The sequence below is a fragment of the Cavia porcellus genome, unplaced genomic scaffold (genome assembly GCF_034190915.1).
Source record: "Cavia porcellus strain 051 isolate PalLab524CR breed Dunkin Hartley unplaced genomic scaffold, mCavPor4.1 scaffold_13, whole genome shotgun sequence".
NCBI classification, from domain to species: Eukaryota; Metazoa; Chordata; class Mammalia; order Rodentia; family Caviidae; genus Cavia; species Cavia porcellus.
The window spans coordinates 33,712,832-33,734,914 of record NW_026947496.1 but is presented as its reverse complement, the minus strand read 5'-3'; the positions used below and the strand labels follow the sequence as shown (position 1 = coordinate 33,734,914).

Here is a 22,083-nt window from a genome sequence, read left to right as displayed (position 1 = left end):
TACCAACGACAGTCACATTCCTCCAACTTTACATTACAGGTAGCAGGCAAGCCCCAGGAGCCCTGCTGATCTGAGGAGCTTTGCACAGTTGTTCTTCCCACCTTCTACAGTAAGAGCAGCAGGATTCCTCCTCAGCTGTGCACCTGATTTACATGCTTCTTGCCAATTACCTGTTTGTGTAATGAGGGGGCACTTTGCACTCTTCATTAGTTTTGATTCTCTTCTCTGCCATGACCAGCAGAATCCAGACCTTTCAGACTGGAAAGGTTTCTCCTATGCCTCTCAGGAGCCAGGTGGCTAATGGGAGGTGAGCATATTTTCTTTTTCTGAAATGGACCGAAACAGTTGGGGTGCCAGACACTTAGAGCAGATGTGAGGATCAAGTTCTCACACTTCCCACTAGCCGTGGAAGCCCTGGCCCAAAAGCAACATGAAACCTGGAAACCTCAATGTGAATTGGGAAATATTTACAGCTGAACACAAACACAAGCACTACACACCAAAACCTAGATTGCAATTAAATTGGTATGCAGAAACTTGTGTACACTGTTAAGACAGTGAAGTTTAGAAACTGATGAAGCAAGTATTCAATTTAGGAAGCTTAACAAAGACCATGGAAGAGACACCAAAGAAACTGAACGAAGGAAAAATTAAAAATGGAAGCTGAATTTCATCACAATACAATGTGTCTATAGATAAATGGATTAGTTACTACCCTCCAAATTTCATATTTTTATCTTTGTCAAGGGGGTCACCTTTTTATATTTCTCCTTTTATTGCCTTTCAAGACCATGAATTAACAGATATATCACCTCGCCCATATAGATTCATCCTATAACTGTACCACAGTCTTCAGCATTCTTTAAATTCCAGAGATTACCCTAATCTGTAATATTTGGTTTTGTTTTTTGATACTAGGAATTTAACCCAGGGGCACTCTACCATTAAATCATATTTTTAACTCTCTTTTCTCCATTCTTAAAAAAATTTTGAGACAAGGTCTTGTTAAGCCATTAAATGGCCCAAGTGAGGCTCAAATTTGGGATCCTCAAGCCTCAGCCTCCAGACTGCTGAGATAACAGATGGTCACCATCACCCCTGGCCTAAACCATAATATTTACATTATTATGTCATTATCCCTGCTTCTACACTTTGATGCACCCGAGCTCACCACACGCCCACTTTTTCTTTGAAGGACAGAACCCTGCACACATGGAAACAGTGAAAGGTACAACCTGGCAGAAGTAATAACTGACACTGACACATAAACACACTGGCCACACAAACATCCTCTTATGTCTTGTTAATGAACCATGATTTGTACAGGATTAGCCAAATTTTATACAACAAATTAACTAAACATTTCATGAAACTATAGGAGAATCATGTGGAATTTTTCTTTTCAATTTGAGGAAATTTCTATGACCAGACTATATCATTGCTTTCCCCTCAGAAAATTTCCAAACTCCCTTTGGATTGATACTTGAAAGTGACACACAGACTACTCTTTGCATCTGTTTATAAGCCAGATCAGGCCAACAGCCCTGTCTTGCAGGAAAGACTTGTTCTCAGTGTCACAGAGCCTTCTCTTTTGTGAACACCCCTGTTCATCATCAGAAGTACCCTGGGATGGTTCCCTCGCTATTTCCTAAACAAATTCTTGTCTCCATTCATCTATCAATGGGCATTAAGCTGTTTCTACCCCTTGGCTGCTTTGAGTAAAAAGAACCCCCATCATCTGAGATGACACAGACAGAGCTGGATGAGATTACACTAAGTGAAAGAAGGCAGCCCCAGCAGGACCCAAGGTCCTGACTCTACTTACAAGCTCACAGCAGTAGAGAGTGGAGTGGTGGCTGTCAGGGGCAGAGGAAGGAAAAATGAGGAGTCACTATTCATCAGGTAGAAACTCTCAGAATCAGTCCTGGAGACCTGCTGTCCAATACAGGGTCTATAGTTAACAATACTGTAATTGGCCAGATGTGGTACAAGCCTGTGATCCCAGCACTATGGGAGGCTGAGGCAGGAGGAACAAAAAAGTTTAAGCTCAGCCTGGGCAACTTAGCTACTTAGTAAGACCCATCTCAAAATAAAGAATTGAAAAAAAAATTAAAGGGCTGGGAGGACCAGGAATATAGCTCACAAAGGCCCTGGGTTCAATCCCCAGTATCAACAACAACAACAAAACTGTTTGTATTTACCCATTTATAAGAAAGGCAGATTTCATATTAAGGCTTCTTATCATGAAAAAAATGGCAAAAAAGGAAAAGAAGTGCAAGGGAACTGCTGGAGTTGACGGACATGTCTATTAATGGCCTCTAGTACTGTCCGCATCTGCCCAAACTCATCAAACTGTATACATTACAAGTGTGGTTTTTGTACATTAACCTTAATGAGGCTGTCGGAAGAAAAAATCTAGCCTCAGAGATTAGTGATTTGCCACCCTAGGGATAACCAAATGAAAATTATTCCCCTAAAGGGATTCTAACAGTTGCATGAACAAGAGCAAGAGAGGTGTCCCTAGGGTCAGATCGCAACTGGAGCACCACTGTGGCGTCACAGCTATCATTTGGTCTTCAAGTTCTGGGAATAACTGGTGCTTTCAATCCCATAAAACCAGATGCGATGCATACCTGTAATCCTAGCACTCTGGGTGGCTGAGGCAGGAGGATGACCATGAGTTCAAGGTCAGCCTGTGCTACAAACTGAGTTCAAGGCCAGCCAGAATCACAGAGAGAAACCCTGTCTCAAAAAAAATCATAGAATTTTTACTAACTGATGGATTCATTTACCTCACAAGTATGTTTGGGGCATAAACTTTGGGGCTCTGCTCTAGAAGTCTGGGTGCTGTCAGTGCACAGCTCTCTAGGAGGCCCCTGATTGTACTGCTGTAAGGGAGAGAGTCATGTGAACACAACCGCTATTTAGCGACAGCTGTTATACAGTAACTTTAAAGACACATCCTTTCCCTTCTCCTGGCAATTTTAAAGATAGGATCATAAATCTGTATACCTATTTCCATGACAAAGTCAAGATGCTAGATTACCTCGGCTCAGACAAAACATGTTTCTAGAAAAGGTCTTCCTGTGCTGTGAAGAACAACTGAAATACCACAGAATGGCAGACACATCATAGCTACAGAAAGAGAGAAAGGTGTGCTCACAGGGACTCCCACTCAACTTCCCACCATGAAAGGTGCGTGCGGAGAGAACAGTCACTTCCCTAGCTGTTCCAACTCCCACGCACAGTGAAAGCACAGTGAGTGTGCCAGCAGCCAGGCTTCTTCCTGGTAGCAGCTGGGGAAAAATAATGAAAACCAAGCTTGTGCCTTTCCCATACACGAAGAACTAGTCATATCGGGTACAGTGGTGAAAGCGGCATAAATCAGGGCGTGCTTTTCAGAGCCCATTCTGTGCTGAAAGATTTTGTTAATAATATTAATAGACATTCCCTTTGATTTAGCAATTGCATTCTAAGAATCTATCTCTCCAAAATAAGACAAACCCACAAGAGACACAGACATGGATGCTTACTCCAGAAATCGTTAACAATAGTGAAAGACTGGAAATAACCCAATTGTCCTTCAGTAGGAGAGGCTGAAACACACCGCAGTGTAATGCAAACAGGAACACACAACAACATATCTTATGTGAGTGTTAGGTTTATTTTGGTAAAAATTATATCTAACTGGGAGGTTGATCTGGGAGAATCAGTTTAAGCTCAGCCTAGGCAACTTACAGACTGAGGCCCTTGTCTCAAAATAAAAAACAACAAAGGGCTGGGAATGCAGCTTAGTGGAAAGGCCTTGCTAGTTCTGTGTGTGTGTGTGTGTGTGTGTGTGTGTGTGTGTGTGTGTGTGTTTCCTACTTGTTTTCTCGGGTGAGTTTCTGATGAAGGGATCTGCTGATGTTTAGGAATTCTGCTCAGGAAACAATCTTTTGGCGGGAGAGTCATGCTCTAAGTGTACACACTTGCGTACGTGTGCTGGGACTGAGACCTGCTTAGGGAAAGCACAGGGAGCAGAAAGGGAGGACAGGCAGACACATGCACCTCAGTCCCATTCCAGTCCTGTCACTTATGAATGTATCTCTGTCTTTCTTGGGTGTTTTTTCTGTGCTTCTTCCTCTCAAGCCCCAATTAGTCAAAGAGAAGTAAATTTCACATTAATATGCTACTGTTTCAGTCTGTAATTGATAGATACTGGCATTGGAAGAGTTCTGTATCACTTTCATTGTTTTATTTGATTCACTTTATACTGTTTTGATATATTTGATTTTATTATGTCTGAAGGTACGGGCAGCTATTTTGAAGATAACAAGAGGCATTATGGTGACCATCATTGATTTCCTATTATCTTGTTTTGAAGTCCTGTGTCACAGTCATTGATTTCTCTTTTGTTTGGTCTTATTCTCTTTAAAATAAATAAATAAGACCAACAATACTATGTATATGCATGTGCATATGGGTTATATACTGTATAAATTCATAAGTGAAAAAACTGAACTGAAAACCATGTGCAAGTTATGTGAAAACCACATCATTATATAAACAGTGATTATCTCTAGGGAGTAATTTTAGAGTATTAGACAGGTGTAATTATTTTACATTACCCCTTTTGTGTTACTTAAGTTTAATATATTTGCCCAGTTAAAAATAGTTTTTGAAAGATGGAGTAAAGAACCCATCTGGCCTCTGGATTTCTGATGGCTTCCAGAGCTTCTGGGGTTCCTTCATCCTCTTTGAGATTTCCATGCTATGCCTGGCTTCAGGACATGTTCAGTTCCAGCAGACCTTCACTGAACCACTCTTTGGAACATGCATTGGGCAGGTTTCAGCATGTGGTTCCTGAAGCGATATTGTGAGTGTCTGGAGCAGGTACAAGCAATAAGTGTAGAAAGGTATTTTGACACCTCTCCTCCAAGATAACAGCTCACCTCAAATCTCTGGGATATGTGCTCTTTGTTATTCCAGGAGCAGGATGCATTCCTAGCATGAGCTGACAGATGGTTTCTTTACACTAGGAATTCACAAAATTCTCCACAAAACTTAATTACATGGTGTTTATGTCACTTTCACATAAAAAGTGTTTATATATTTAACTTGATGTTTTAAGAGCTGGTTACCATTTGCAGATCCTGGAAAGAAGTAGAAACACTATAAAGAAGTCTGGAGGACAGATAAATTTGGGAGTCCAATCCTACAGTGTCTATGGAGCACAGGTACTGAGAAATCCAGCAATCTATTTACAGTTCCAAAAACCAGAAGCTTTTTAGTCCCTAAAGTGCTGCTGTGTTGCAAGAGATGTTGCTAATGAATTCTGCTTTCTTGTCACTTTCTCTTTTCTTCACTTATGTAACTGTATTGTTTTGTTTTGTTTTTCTTTCTGACCTTTCACTTTCCTATACTAGTTCCTCTGTGCTGACCCATGCACCTATCCATCTTTAGCTTTTGTTTCTAATCATTGACCATACCTTCCTCTGTGTTGTTCTCTACCATCCATCCCTCTGATGATCACTCCAAAATCCATCTTGAGGGAAATTCCCACCTTGTATAGTCTTGACAGGAAGCAACATTTACCTCTACTCAGTTTCCAACCACCTATGCCAAGGTCAAAAGTATCCAACACTCAGGCTCCTGGAAGGGCTAGAGGCTGATCACGTGACCCAGACTCAGCCAATCAGAGGCCTGAAAGTCTGAAGCAAAGACAGGAAGACCAGTTAGACATAAGAGTTATCAGTCACATTTGTTCCTCTGAGGTATGAACTTTGCAGCAAACTCTGCCTTTGAGAACTTGCAGCCCCAGTCCCATGTCCATTTTTTTTTAAGTCTGGCCACCTGGTCTCCTATTATTTCGGCGTGTGTGATCTTCCAGAAACTTAACTTTTCTTTTCTTTTCCTTTGTTTTAGATTTTGGTTTTTGCCTGGGATTACCAGATTGAATATCTGTTGCATGCAACCAAGAATCTCAGGAGTGACAGCATTGATTCATGGCTTTCCCTGTCTCCTGTGCCCATAATTACATGACGGTAGTCAAGCGGTCACTCCAGGTAATCTCTCTCCTAGATTCTGGAAATTATTTCCAAGTAATTAATGGAAGCTACCACCTGAAGACCACCTGGTCACTCGTCAAGAATATGAACACCATCCCCTCCTCACCCTCTCCTGCACTCTGCACCCACCATCTGCCATGGACCTATAGGTCCCTCGTCCGGCCCCCAGAAACCTCCTTCAACTCTCTCTTTGTCCACTGAACAGTTCAGTTTTTTCTTTTGCCTAAATTATATCATTAGCTTCTCAGTGAGGCAAACTGTCAGACGATTCTCTATCCTGCCTCAGAGTGGATTTCCTGAAATGAAAACTTGATAGCATTATTTCCCTTTTTCAAATACTTCAAAGGCTCTTCTTGCCTTTTAAAGAAAATTCCAAACTTCTTTCAAAACACTTTAGTAGCAAAATAAAGTAACTTTCAAAATAAAGTAATGCCTTTCAATTTAAAGAAGTACTAAATTTAATCATGTTGGATAAATATAAATAGAAAGATAATCCAATAGGTTTATTATTCACAAACAGTTGTGGACAATTTTTCTTTTTAATGTCTTTTATTTTTAAATGAAAAAGTGTCATGTCTTGAATTTTAACAGAATGGATGCCCTGGACACACTTCTTTTATTTAGTTTGTATCCAGCTATGTTCTGTGTCCTGGCTAAGAGCTTTATCAAAGACATCTCTTTCTAAAGCGCCCTTCATGTCCTCCTTGTCTAAGGCTTGGCTAGATTCTCACATCCTAATTCACCACAAGGCTTTCTCCCGTCTTCTGTTACATTAAGGTGAAAGTCTTTATTTTTGCTTCTGTATGTGAGCTTGAGAGAGCACCTCATTTCTAGATGGGAAGGACACTTGGTGGGAAAATGAACTACTGGACAAGGGGATAGGTGGAAGTGGAGGAAGGAAGGTCGTGTCTAAGTGTCAGGCCTTCGTATCCCAGACTGTCACAGTCTCTAAGAAGACAGAGGTGTGGATGAGGCTACAAAGGGAAAGAACCAAAAGCTCCCCTGCTTCCTCATTTCTTGTTCTGAGATGCAAGTTTTTATAGTAGCAGCCATGGGCTGTCAAAAATGGAGCAGAGATGTTGTGACATATGACGGTAACCTAGAAAACCTCCTTTTCTAATAAAAGCTCATTCCTTTGAACTGAGCTGGGGATGTCACTCTGCTTTCTTTGTATAAACAATTATCCAAAGATCAGTAGTGTTTCCTAAGACAAGTGTTTGTTTTCACAAGGTGTCCTGGGACCCTTAGTAGGTTGCATGAAAGATAAAGGATCTCAGGTAGTAATATTTAACTCCCCTTACCTGAAATTATTACTAACACCAAAACTAAGCACATAATTAATTTCAGTTTAAATTTAAGCCCAGATTCTACTTCTCCGTAAGATGAAGAAAGACTCAAGAGAACATTACTCCATTCAAATAATAAGAGAAAGCTGGGCAGTCTGAAAAATTACTATACATACTGAGCTCACCAGAGCACTCAGCTGCAAGCTGACAAACAGAATTTCAGAGTGACAAGCCCTCTCAAATGAATGAAATACACCATCTCTTTCACCTTTGCTAGAGGAGGGATGGAAGAAGAGGCTTCCATTTCAGCAAGTAAAAAGAAACCTGCTACATCACAGTGAATTCTTAAAGGCGTCTGTGGTAGAGTTGTAAGCTGGTTTGGAATGGCTGGGTCTCAAACCCAGGGGATTCACACTCACACACCAGCTCCTGCCCCTGAATCTCAGTGGAAAGAGTAGGGCAGGAGACAGAGTACTTCCAGGAGCTCAGGCTCATGGATGGTGAATGGGCTCCTGCTGGGGTTTCAGATGGAGCCCCATCTACTTCCCCAGCTCCCCTGAGCCTAAGTAACTGTCGTAAGCCACTGGGCATCAAACTCTTTGGCCCCAGAGCCAAGATATGAGAATTACTGCTTTTGGGGTGAGAGTAAGATTGACTATTGCTCACTCTAGGAGGGTGAAGTCAGAAATCCTCTGCTCCAGAATGACACCAAGGTCAATTGTTGCTGGAGAAGGATTAGAAGAGAGTGTCTAAAGAGATCCAAACCCAGGTCAAGTCTAAGATAGACTGAATCAAGCCCCAACCAGCTGATATCAGAGACATGCGCCCACATCCAGGTTCGCTGACACATTGGGACCCCTTTGTTCTTGAACACACTATGCCTAGCACTCAAACACTGTGAGACACTGAAGAAGTAAAAGTGAAACAGCCCATAGTGAAGAGATGAAGCAGTCAAGGCAGTGAAATACAGAGAGAATCTGGGAATTGGTTCTACCAGACTGAAACTTTCAGATAACTATGAAAGGTTAAGGAGTTAGTGGAAAAAGTCGGCAAACATGAGTAATCAGATAAGAATGTCAACACAGAGATCTTGCATGGAAGACAGTTCTTTCAAAGGGACATTGAAAGTATACAGTAAGCCTAAAATTTCCAGAAAACTGCTGAAATCCCATCTCTCATGTGATGCCCAGATTAGAAAGTGGAAAGATACCTTGGTCATCGCGACAAGACACAGATTCCTCGTAAAGGACATAGTAAAGCTGAGTTATCAATGAATCATCTTTTCCTCTGCAGGGGAACGCTCCAGAGAAAAATTATCTGCTATTTAGGAAAATTTCTCATATCGACCTTATAAAATATAGCTTACAAGCAAATAATATCCTATCTCTTGAACTACATGCAGGGAACAAGAGGATGTTCATTTGTGACAAGCCATGAAGCCATATAATTTACATTCATTTCACTTGCATATTTGACTTCAATGAGAGGTGCATTTTTAAAATAGCTTATCAAAATATTTCTGGTAAAAACTGCTTTATTTTCCTAATAGTAATTTTCAAAGCAAGTTAAATGCCTATGGGTTCTACAACTCAGTAACATAACCCAGGTGGCTGAGTAGTGATTATCAGGGAAGCCATCTGGATTTTAGGGTGGACTTATGAAGATTTATTTCAGGAATGAAGAACTCAATTATGTAGAAATGGTCTAGTGGGAGACGCAGTGGAAATACCACCAGTAACATCATCTTGGAAAATGAGCTGGCAACCCCTGAGGAACTCACTTTTCCCTGAAATCTCCCTTCAAGAACTTCCAGGGATCAAGGATACTTTCAAGTAAAGGGTAGCTTATTACCCAAATTACTAACTTGGACCCACCTAAACCTGAAAACACACTGTGGACTCATGCTGAGGAGTGAGTAGCCCACTCTATCATTGTTCTCACAGGAGAGGATTCTGGGCAAGTTGTGCTACAGAGGAACCATTCCATGCCAAACTCAAGAATACCTGTGCTACAACTTGGAAAAACAGAAAAGGAATGAACAGTGTAAGTACAATAGAACCTCTATGTGATTTGAACTTGGAGTAAGACCTCCCCCTCCAGCACTTGTCCTGGGACACGCTTCTCTGCCACCCAAACCCTAGTCCTCTTCTTGTTCCCTGACATTGTCCTCTCCAGGTCCAACACCCTCAGATAAGAATGCCACATGGTCTGTGGGTTCAGAAAGAAAGACCTGTGCTTTCCACCAATAGATCATGACACGTGATCAGGTATCACTTCCAGGGAAACTGGTGGCTTGGGACTATTTAAGGAATAACCAGGACATCAAGGCCAGAATGAAAAGGCCTCTGACTTTTTCTACCAGACTAGAGAATCTGACCGACAGCCTGTTTTGCAGATTAACACACTAAGCTACATGTCCACTCTCAAGTAAGGCAAGGGGTTCCCAAGCTAGAAATTTTTATTTTATGGGGTACAAAAGTTAAATGATTTGCCATGGTAGACTAGCAGTCTAAATCTCACAAAGTAGATTTCCTTTACCAACAGAATGAAAAAGTACTTTTGCCAGCTACCACTTAGACAAAGGATTAATATTTAGAATATATAAAGAACTCAGAAAAATTAAACTTCCTAAAATGAAAGTGCCAGTCAAAAAACAGGCAAGTAAAATGAATAGGTGCTTCCCAAAAGTAGTACAAATAGCCCATCAGTGCATGAAAAAATGTTCAGCATCATTGGCCCTTAAAGAAATGCAAATCAAGGCAACACTGAAAATTTGTCTTACTCCAGAAAGAATGTCTATCATGAAGAACTCAAAACTAACAAGTGCTTGCAAGGTTGTGGGAGAAAAGGGACACTTCTACATTGTTGGTAGGAATATAAACTAATACAACCACTATGGAAATTGGTAAAGCAATTCCTCAAAATTCTAAAAATAGAAATTCCATGTGACCCAGCCATGCCTCCTTACCAGTATCTTCCTAAAAGAGTTCAAGCCATCATATTACAGTGTTACATGCATGCCCATGTTTATAGCTGCATAACTCAATAGCTAAATCTTAGAAGTAGCTTATATGCCTGTAGATAATGGATAAAGGAAATGTGGTATAAACACAAAAAGGAGTACTACCCGTCATAAAGAAGGATAAATTTGATTAATTTGTAGGAAAATGGATGCAAATTGATATCATCATGCTAGGTGAAATCAAACATAGAAGATTAAATTTCATGTAGTTTCTATTACATAAGAAACCTAAAATACAAATGACATAACAAGCAGAATAAAATACAGATGACAGGAAACAGAGAGATAGACTGTATGGTGATGGGAAAGAGATCTAGGGAGAGAGGGAGACAGGAGGGAGGGGTATAAGAGGGGAAGTAAAAAGGATCAAAATATAGTCTGTGTACGTACCAATTCACAATGAATATATTTATTATGCATTGCAAACATATATGAATAAAAAATGAAATAATAATCTTGGTACCTGAGATACAGCATGTTCTAGGGATGAGGGAAGCATTTGGTAGATGCTGCTTTAAGCACTGAACCTGCCTGGAAGCTGGCCCTGAGTGTGGCAGGAGCCAGTGACTGTACTGGCCTTATGGGGTTGGGGAGAGCTTTCTTCTTCCCTGAAGCATCCCGTCAGCAGTCACACAATCTGCCCTAAACGTTAGCTCAATTCTGAGGTAATAACCTGAACTAAAGGGTTGCAGCATTTCTCTTTCAAGCCTGGTTATGCTAAGCCATTGCCTGGAATGATGGCATTCTGTATTTTGAAAATGTTCACATTTACAGAAAGGTTGACATCCATTTAGATTCACTAAATATCAAAAATTTTTCCACTTTTATTATCACTTGAGCTGTCTGTCTATACACGTTTTAGTTGAACTACTTGAGTGTACATTACAGACACAATGATACTTCATCCCTAAGTACCTGGAAATTGTTTAAGAATAAGGACATTCTCTACATAACCACACTAATACTATGAGGCCCAAAGAAAATAACAATACTCTATAAAGTGATTCAATAAGCAGTAGACCTCAATTGCCTCTAAAATGTTCGGTATAGCCATGAGAAGCACAGATTCCTCATTGGAGAAATTGTGGCATTCCCAGGGCAACACTGAGCTCATGGGATGGAGATATAAGCCCTTAGAAGATAACCATTATATTATCTCCTGCTCTGTTATCAGGTACAAGGTGACCAAGACACTAGTGCCTAAGCCACCTCCCCCCACCACACACACAGAAGAGCCATTAGTCTGAAAGACATCGAGTAATTCAAAGCACAACCCTGGTATTGATCCAAAGAGTCTTAAATCACCTGCTAACCATTAGGAGCCAAGTCCCTCAGGGGCATGGTCTTCCCTGGGGTTCAGGTTTCCATGTTCTCATCACAAAAGAGGGGGTCAAGGACAGAGGCAAGTAAGTCAGTAAGAGAGGAGCAATGAGGTAATATCCTCTGACTACCAAGCCACAGGCTTGATTCTTGGATGTACACAGGGGGACGTGACTCCAGGATGAACCACAGCAAGGGACTGTCAGACAAAATCCCAGATCTTTCCATCATCAACACTATGTAAAGTAACCATGATGTTAACCAGGACATGATTTTATCAATACAGCCTCTCAAAGACATCACTCCCTTCACACCTACATGGATTAGTTTGTGTTATTACTCTGAAGCTGAACAGTTGAATAGCTTCAAAAGATCACTTCTATTGATTTGGGGGTTTTTCACTTAAAAGAACTGAAGAAACTGCACAAACAGAAAGTTGTACCGCAGGGGAAAACAGGCAAGGCCAACCGTGAGTACATCCTGGCTCCTTTAAACTTCAGTCCACCTTTCCAGTTGGAGGAAGAATACAGTCTTGGGCTAGTGTTAAGAGCTGGAATGAAACAGAATGTGTGCAATATACAATGTTAGAAAGAAGAGTGCAGTTTTAGTAGCTTAATCTCATTATCCCAGACAAAAATCTCTGTAATTTCATGATTTCATGAAAGAAAAAACTGTTCATTGTTCTGGGATATATGAAATCAATAAATTACAACTTGTGGAGAACACAAGTTTCCAAAGGAAGAGAAAAAGTGAAAAATCTACCTAGCTGTTATGGTTCCTATGACAAAATGTTATACAATATTATTTATATAAATCAGAGTTCCGTTTGTCCAAATTACTTCCAAGGTATTTAGTTAGGATCAAAACTAGACACACAGCCACAAGGCAAAAAAAAAAAAAAAAAAGTGTGGATCAGGGCCAATCCAATTTATGGATTGATACATGTATGTGTGATCATCACTGTGTAGGTTTCCAGGAAACAACAACTCTACTGTATAATTTACCTTAGGAGTGAATATATTTACTATCCTTACAGTAACAGTGGACATTTGATGAGTGAGGGAATGGATGATGGATGGATGGATATTGGGGTCTGTGCCTAGATCCCCAATCCCCCAAATGGGTACATGGTGACAGCCCAAAGGAATGAACAAGCAGCATGATCTTTAGGGCTCCAGGAGGACTAAAAGCCTCTGAAGAGCTCATAACTCTGTTGGCCACCCAACCAACTGACCCTGGGCAGCACGTATGTAATCAGAACAAGCAGAGAGTTGAGTGGAAAACACAGGAAACCTGAGCAGGATCTTGGGAGGGCTTCAAGGACCTCTCAGAGCAACAATTAAGATGACAATTAAGAAAAACTATCCAGAAAGTCTCTGGGTGTCTTCAGCTGTGGCCATTCTTGCCCCCTGAGGCATCTCCTCATTCTCAGCCACGTCTGGGCCACGCCACAGCCACGCATGCGTATTCAGCTTCAATCTCCAACAGATGGACAGATAGATACATTCATAATAAATAATAAATAAATATGATATATTAATATAAATAATAAATAATATAAATAAATAATATAAATAATAAATAATAAATAATAAATAAATATGCACTCATAGTAGGTTCCATTGTTTCATGCTTCTAAATCATTCAAAATGGTTCAAAAATGAACTCTCCATGAAAGAATTTCATGCAGAGATCATTCTGAAGCCTCTGCCTGGTCCACAGGTTTCTCAACAGGGAGCCTCTGGTGGACCTGTGGATTGGTTGGTAGAAAGTGCTTATACCACCCGGCCATCTCATTGAAGCTCCTAAAACTATTTCAAGAGCGGCCATCTCATTGAAGCTCCTAAAACTATTTCAAGAGCGGCCATCTCATTGAAGCTCCTAAAACTATTTGAAGAGCATCATCAGATGCAATGTTGGCTACAGATAGAACTATACACACTGACACTCATTAGCATTTTAAAACTAAACTTTAATAGCTTATATTTACATGTGACTGAAAATGTACCTACTACCTCTAATCAGATAAACCTATGTAAGACATTTATGCTCAATATTTAATAAAATGAAAAGCTGATAGAATTAGAGAGTTTGGAAAAGATCTTGAGATGTGTTGTTTCGGGTTATGGCATTTGCATAGTCCTCAAACGATTTCTTTTCTTTTCAACAGGGTGTCACTATGTAGCTCAGGCTGGCCTCAAACTCATGGTAACCCTTCTGCCTCTGACTCCCAAGGGCTGGGATTACAGGCATGTGCCACCACATACAGTTGTCCTCAAACTATTTCTTCAGTGAATTTTTAAAGAAAACGAGGGTAGAGAGGACTTTCATTCTTTCCCAGTGCCGAACACTTTTACCATGAAACATGTTCATTAAATTCACACATATGCACTGCACACTGCTCAAAGCCCGCCTGTTTCACACCTACACTCATAGATGTATTCTTTTTCCTAAAGAAAATGAATCTCATACATTCACTAAAAATAGCCTGGGTCTACTTTCAAAGAGAAAATAAAAAGACAAACTTGCCTTTCTTTTTAAAGCACTTTCCTTCCAACACTTTGAATAAAACTTTGGGGACATATCCGAATTCTTCTAACACTATATTGTTAAAAGTAGATGGTGCAAAAAAATAAAAAGAATCTCTTAATAGACTTTTGACCTAGCCAAATACTGTAGATGATACACAGCAGATTGACAAGGAGAAAATCTGAATGTCACAGAAAAGCATTTGTTAAAACCAGAAAAGTATTCTGAGAAGTTACACTGAATGTCTTCATGTCAAGGGAGTCCAAGACAGCCTGTAGCCTTCTACGTTGCAAATCACCTGAGTGAAGCAATTTATTTCCTGCCATCTTAAATGTCATAAATTAAAGCTCCCTGGAGTGGCATGTGAGAAAAATTGATGCCCATGTCCTAAACAATAGCTCAAGTGCTTGTTACCATCAGCCACCCAAAGAATTTATCCGATTCCTGATTGTACATGTCCCTTTCCAAGCTCCGAAATAAGATAATGAAGCAAAGCCAGTCACTAGCTCTATTGATCCGTGCATACTCACCCCTGCAGTGAACTAAAAGATGTTATATCAAATAACAAAACAAAGCAAGCAGAAACCTTTAGTTCATCCCCTGCTGTGGAGAAGTGCACATTTAACCCAGATGGTAGGACTGAGTGTCCACTTCTTTCTGAAGCACTCAAGTGACTGGGGCTCTATGATCTTCTGTATCATCTCAGCATTCAGAAAGTGACCTTTTGCTTCCAGTCACTAGTTCTTTGAGATGCAGACTGTTATTTTGCCCTTGCTGAACTCAACTCGAAAAGACTCAGTCCTCTCCACAGAGGAGCCCACCAATGTTCAGAACAGGACCCTGGTAGATTCACATGAGAAGAAAGATCTGTAACCCTGAGCAGGGGAAGCTAATGGCCTTGGAGGAGCTGCAGCATGACCTTGACCTAAGAGGAAAATGGGACATGGACCTTCAAACCCAGGGCTCCTGCTAGTTGTCTGACATGCCTATTGGTTTCTTCTCCCCACATAAACTAATTTTCCTGCCTCTCCACTCACATGAACAGGAGAGCCCCTCAGGGTGTCTCTTCTACCCAACCACAATTTACACTGGAGCACAGCCTCTGCTTTTTGAGATCAGGGCTTGCTGTGTTGTCCAAATTGGCTTCAAACCCTTGGGCTCAAGCCTCCTAAGTAGCTATGATTTCAGCAGTATGTCACAGTGTCTACCTTAGAGTTTCTGGTTTTAATCTCAGATCAAAGGAGAGACACTGGTTGAGGTAGTTAGGCCAAAAATTCAGTGTACATGTGCAAAAAGGAGATGATGCTGTCACTGAGGCCTGACCTGGGTCATGTGGCCCCTCAGGGCCAGCTGAGGGGGCCCTGCAAGGTGGGAAGACTTTCCAAATGGTGTCTGATCTGTTTGTTCTCATACGTACAGAGCCAAGGCTTGTTTTTAGTAATCCACTTTCTATTAAATAGATGACAAATCAGAGGCTCACAGTGAATAACCTGTTATATATCTATGGAGGGTCATAGCTGGGTTGTGAACATAACTCCATAGTGGTCCATGTCCTTTACTTCTTCTGACCATGCTGAGGGAGTGCCTTTCAATACAGGCCTGCAGTTCAAGAGTCCTCAACAACTCTCAAAAAATGCACAATGCAATGCAATGGCTTACACATGTGTGGGTTTATTTTTTAATGCAGCTAACCTGAATTTTTCCAGCTGCTTAAGGAGGACTAACATGCCCAGCCCATGCCACTATGTAAGGACTGCTCAGACATGCTTCTAAAAAACCATACCATATCTCCTTTTACCCATGATTTTAAAGCCTGGGAGATGAAGCTTCCCTGCTGGTGATACCACACTCTTCACAGATGGGCTAGTCTCAGCGACTCAGGGAGCAGTACATTGTCTTAATCAGTAGCTGTTCTGTGTCTTGTCAAAACTCAGGAAGCTACTCACTAAATTGTTAGCACGTGTTCATACTCTGGAACCAGCTTCATTTTCTGACACATTAGAAATTTTGTGTCCTATTGCTCACTCCTCCCCAAACCCCCTTCCAATTCTTTTCAAAATCTTTTCAGACCCCTATTAACAAACTCCATTCTAAAATGCACTGTTACAACTGGATCATAATCCTTCACACTGGATCATTTATGAGTGCTGACCTGAGTTCAGGAGAGTCACACACAGGCTGAGCACCAGGACTTCAACCACACTGTGCACCTTTGCTCCAGCTACACTGGGGCTACCCCTGTAAGCAGCCTGGGTGCAGGCCAGTCTGAAGTGGCAAGAAGACTGTCTTTTTCCCTCAAATCCCACTGCCCACAATACGCAAATCCTTGTGCTACATGTGTTAGTTACTCAGCACCCTGCATTTTTCAACCAAAACTAGAAAATCTCCACCTAGATAAAGAGGTTTTGCTCAGTGCCCTGCATACTCCTAGCTTGGGCTAGAATCATTGGCAGTGACTTCTATTACCAGTGGTATGTGGGAACAGACTAGAAATGGGAGGTCTTTGGGAACTAGATAACCCTTCACTCTACAGCGATGTAAAACTAAACCCAACTGAATTCTAAAAATAACCATTTTTATAAAACATGCCAGTACTGTCATTTAGTCATTTTCTGTTACTGAGACAGAATACCAACACTTAAAGGAGAGGTTTACTTTGGCTCATGGTTTCAGAGAGTGCAGTCCATGGTTTATTGGCTCCAAGGTAGAAACAGCATGGTAAAAGGGCATTGTAGAGAATATCTGCTCACATCCTGGTGGCCAGAAAGCACAGCAAAAGAGAACAAAGATGGAGGGGGACAGGAGAGGACAGGAGAATATATCCTTTTAGGACACCTGCCCAGTGACCCACCTAGTCTGATCAGGCCCCACTGCCTAACAATCGCATTTAGTCATAACTCATCAATAGATTAATCCATTGATGAGTACAGTGCCCCCATGGTCCAATCACCTACTGAACCCCCACATCTGAATACTTGAGACTTTGGGGGGATATTTTAGATATCTAGACCATAATGAGTACCATGCAGTATTAACAATTCTACTCCAAAGACAACTGAACCTCATTCTAAGGAATAAGCAAGACTACCCCTACAAAAGTTATTCTTCAAAAGTGCTTTTGAGTAGAAAAGTGTTTGGGGTGCACTATTTGGAAACACTCTTTAGAGAACCCTTTTGGAAAGTGAAACATCTCTACTTATTGTAAGCGCTCACCCTTAATGTTACCTACACTCATAAGGTATTATGTCATGAAGGCAGGTTTTGTCAATGGTGATCCCTGAAGAAGGCACACTGTGGAGGGAATCTTTTCCTCTGTCCCCTGGCTTTGTATTCTAGCAGAGAGTAAATGCTCCAAAAATGTTTCCTAAATGAATAACGAAAATAGAAAAGCATTCAGGTGTTTCTTCATTCTGTGCAAGAGCCTTTCTCTAGGTCTTCAAGCTATGCTACTTCAGACATCCCTATACATGTCCACTCCCAGCATGCCAGACACCTGGGCTGGCTGTCCTTATGCCCAGGAAGCCTTTGTGATCTCCTTGCCCTTCGCTTTCCATAGCCATCTCCCTCCCAACCTGCTCTACATCAGAGCAGCTAGTAAGGAAGAAGAAACAGAAGACATTTCAGTGGTTGTTCTCTACTCTGGCCAAAGGTAAGAATAGAAAAGAAGCTCTTGGAAGAAACTACGAAGACTATTTTGAATTCTAAAGCACTCTCCACAGGGTGCAGATTTAAAGTGAATCCATAGGGAACCACATTGGCTGCAGAAGCAGTAGGCTCTTTGGAGCCTTCATAAGGTTTCGAATTATGATCTGGCTCATGACCCACAGAATGGTTCAGGAGAATGAAGAAGGGAGGAGCAGGCCAGAAATTCAGGAGGCAGACCTGCTCATTCAGCACCAGTAGGCAGAGTATGAATTTGTGGTTCAGGTTAAACTAGTGATTTTCAACCAAAGCCAGCCCCTAAGGGACATGTGGCAATATATGGAGACACTTTTGGTTATTACATGGACGGGGTGATACTGGCATCTGATAGATGGATGCCAGGGATGTTACTGGACATGGATGTGCAAAACAGTCCACACAACAAAGAATCACCCAATAGAAAAGGTCAATAGTGGTGAACTTCAGGAACTTTGGACCAAACCAAAGTTATCATCAAGAATCTGTTCTAGTTTATGGCTCAGAAAACACAATGGAAGAACTATGAAAGAGTAAAGCATTCCAGACCAACAGGAAGTCAGTATAAAAAGTTAACAGACACAGGTCACTTCAGAGTTTGGCTCTCCCAGAGGTCAATAGTTCAGGCCACAATTCATCCAAGCTGCAAATATTTACTGAGCAACTACCGAGCACCAGGTGCTTTGGAGGATCTGGACACTTGCAGCTGGTCATTTAAAGAATCTCCAAGAATACTGCCAAGTGATTAAGTCCAGAAACTTGGAATGCAGAATTTGGACATCTTGAACCACTGAGAAGAGGAACTTGCCCCTTCCTACCTACTTGTTTGTAGTTTAATTCCCACACAAACGATCTCTCTCAGACTTCAGGAACTTTAGGGTTTAAAAAAATTCCTTACAAAAAAAATCCTTGCCCAGAGTGAAATGTGTGGCTTTCATTGCTGAGGTTGAGAGTAGTGAGCAGAAGGTGTCTTTGTACTCTTCACAATTGCTTCCTTTATCTGTATCTACTCAAAGAAAGTCCAGACACAAAGAGGACACCCACGAGTAATTGGTCAGTCAAATGACTTCTGCTGTTACGCTACACACAGGCAGCTGGCATCCCTATGACATAGCCTGCAAATTCATGGTAAATCTTCTGGCAGCTTCTACAGTTGAGATGCAGGTAAGTCAGTGTGAAGGATAACTGAAAGATGGCATAACAATGTCAAGGATGAGGCTTGGAGCCTTCTGTACTTCTGCCGGAAGTTTTATCATCATCATCTCTTCCAGTCTGTGCAAATTATTAAACAACAAATCAAGTATCTAACTGATACCTACAGATGGATGAGCTTCTGTGTTATTATTTTTTTAGTTGGGTAAAGATGGCAAAGTGCTGCCCTAAAACCTTTCCTGATGAATAAAACATCAGTGTCTCTAAATTTAAATTTAAAACGCAATTAATTCATCAAAATGTCAGTTGTCACCTAAAGCATTTTAGTAGCAAGCAAATACCTTGGAATAACGAATGTTCACAGGACTACAGCGTGGAGTGAGCTGATTTTAGTCATCATTCAGGAACCACCATAGCCTCATCTGCTGGTATTTACTCCTTCAGTGGAGCCTCAGGGAGGGTATTTGAGAACACTATGGATGGCACAAGACTTACTTTCTATCTGGCCTCTCCTTGGTCTTAATTATAAAGCATATTTTACCAAACATAATCATCACCCTCACAAGCTGCTCACCAGCCCCTGAAGTCATAAACTGTGGTCATCATTTCCATGGAGCACACCGAGCCAGGCACAAATGGAATAATAAAGAGCTACCTTATTATGACTTCAGGGGTCAAGAAGATGACTCTGTGAAGGCTATAATCTGTATCACTGTCTTCAGTTATAAAGCAAGCAGAGAATGGAAATAAGAATCAGAAAATTTCTATTTTCTAAAAGAAATTTTAAAACAAATAAAAATTGAGCACCCTCTCCACACCCATAAAAAATAGTTTCTAATAGGTTTCAATTATTGTTATCCAATAGCCCGTGTTCTACAGCCAAAAACTTGGTCCCTTGACCTGCCTCTGCAATCTGAAGCAAGTAAATTATCAATAATTTTAGCAGCAAATCAGGAGACACAGATCATTATAAAGGTTTACACTGAGTTAAATGCAATCATCACAGTCCTTTAAAGACAAGGAAAGCAAGGAAATTAAATATTTAAATCCCACATTTGCTCCCACAAATAACATAAAACCATCAAATTCACTGCTTAATAGATTGCTGACCTTTGGCTCAGACTTGAAGGTTTTAGGAATAATCTAAAGATAAACATATTTTTAGTGATGATTGTGATTAAATTACGAAAGCCTGATATTTTTATGTAAAAACCAACAACTTCAAGCAATAAGGTAAAAAAAGAAATTCCCAAATCACCAAGCCATTAGTCAGATCTTTTATTCACAAATAAATGAGTCATGGGCATTGCTTACACTGACTGAGGGCCTAAAAACAATGTTTGGCTCTGTTCAACTACAGGAATGAGACCACCTAACTATAGTTATATACAGTTCATTGTAGCCAGCATCTCTCTTTCAACCTAAGCAAACGTCTAGGAGTGGTCCTAGTCACACAGGTAATATTTGTTAATTAATCATAGCAGATTCAAAGCCATCAGCTGAAGCCCACTGCCAGAAGAAAGTGTGGTATATTCCAAGTGCTCACCTTACCACCACTAGTGCTAGCACCTAAAAAGATCCACACACAACCTCCCCACGGATGCAAAGTGAAGTTACCAGGGCTCAGGAAACGCCCAGAAGAGTTAAAATCTGCCTAAGTCTGCATCCTCCAAACATCCGGTTGAGCTGACCCAGAGCCCAGAACACTCTCTGATCCCGAGAAAGCTGAGCAGCCCGAGGCGCTTTGATTCCCTGCAGCGGTTAAGTTCTCCAGGTTAGCTACACCAAGGTGCCCTCCATATTGCAACACCTCCAGAGCAAGGGGAAGAGGACACCGAGGACCGCGTGGGCGTTGGAGGGGCATCGAGAACGGGGCGGGGGTGGCAAGGTCCGGGAGAACTATCTCCGGCCCTTGTTCAAAGCTGCCAATCGGCAGACAGGGCGCAAATGGGTGCTGGACGTTGCTGCTTGAGCTTCTTAACCCGGCTCCTGTGACTGGGGCGGCCAGCGACAACACCAGCGGGCAGGGATATGACGTCGGGGGAGGAGGGGGGCTTACTTTTGTAGCTCGCTGCCCAGGGTTGGTAGCCATAGTAGCCAGTGATGCGCAGAATCCGCTCTTCGATGGACGTGAGCCCCACGGGCCCGCTGGTGAGGTCTTCCACCGAGCGCGACCATTTCAGGTCCTCTTTGATCGCCTCGTCCACCACCAAGTACTTAAGCTGCCGAAGCTGGGGGCTGATGTCTGACAGTCTCCGGGGGCTGACGTCCGGTGACCTCCTCATGCCACTGGGGCCGCAGGCGCCGGGGCAGGCGGGGAGGGGGTCAAGGGCAGAGAGGGGCATTTCGGTGAGGCACAAGGCTCTCGGTGAGCTGGGCGCAGCCGGGGCCGGGGCTTCCCTCGCGGGCGCCGCAGAGCCGGGCTGCCCCTCGCCGCCCCCCGCACGCCCTCCGAGCCAGGCGTCGCGTCCCGTGTCCCCTCTCCCGCGCCTCCGCTGGGCTCCTCGGGCGATGCAGATTGGGGCGAGTGGAGAGAGAAGGCGCCTTAAACTTCACGAGCAGCTCACGCTGCCCTCCTGGACCCCGGACCGCCCGGTCTCGGTCGCGGCGGGCCCTCGCCGCCCCCTCTCGTCCCCGCTCCCGGGGCGCTACTCACATGGCGATGCTCTTGCCCCTGGGCGCGCCGCCGGGAAACTCTCGGATCCCCATAGGCAGCGGCTGAATGGGGCTGGGAGCGCCCAGACTTGAGACGGAGGGACCGCGGGCCCGAGCTCCCCGCAGCCGCCGGCCCGGGCGAGGGCGCGCTGCCCGCCCAGAGTTCGCCCGAGCGCACCTCGGCGAGTCCCCAGCGGGTCCCCAGCGCCTACGCGTCGCGAGTGCAGCCCAGCCGGGTGACCCCAGGCCGGCCCGCCGCACCTACTGCAGGACCAACCACGGAGCGGCGCCGCGCCCCTCGCCTGTCGCCGCCGCCGCCCTCGCACGGCGCGGTCGCGGGCGCCCGGAGTCGGGAGAGCGCGCCCAACCCTGCGCTCCGGAACCACCTGGG

General features: G+C 42.7%; 1 protein-coding gene across 3 annotated transcripts in view; it reads right to left on the bottom strand.

The window, feature by feature from the left end:
* The window catches only part of Slc35f3 (solute carrier family 35 member F3), a 337,034-nt gene extending 315,175 nt beyond the window's left edge, over positions 1–21,859 (bottom strand). For 2 of the 3 annotated variants that reach the window (XM_063260057.1, XM_063260059.1), the window contains exon 1: positions 21,097–21,382. In XM_063260057.1, coding sequence (XP_063116127.1) covers positions 21,097–21,382 — 286 coding nt within the window. Of the gene's footprint in view, positions 1–21,096; positions 21,383–21,693 lie in introns of those variants that run through there. The other variant, XM_063260058.1, reaches the window with a different exon arrangement.
* Between the last annotated feature and the right edge of the window lie 224 nt (positions 21,860–22,083).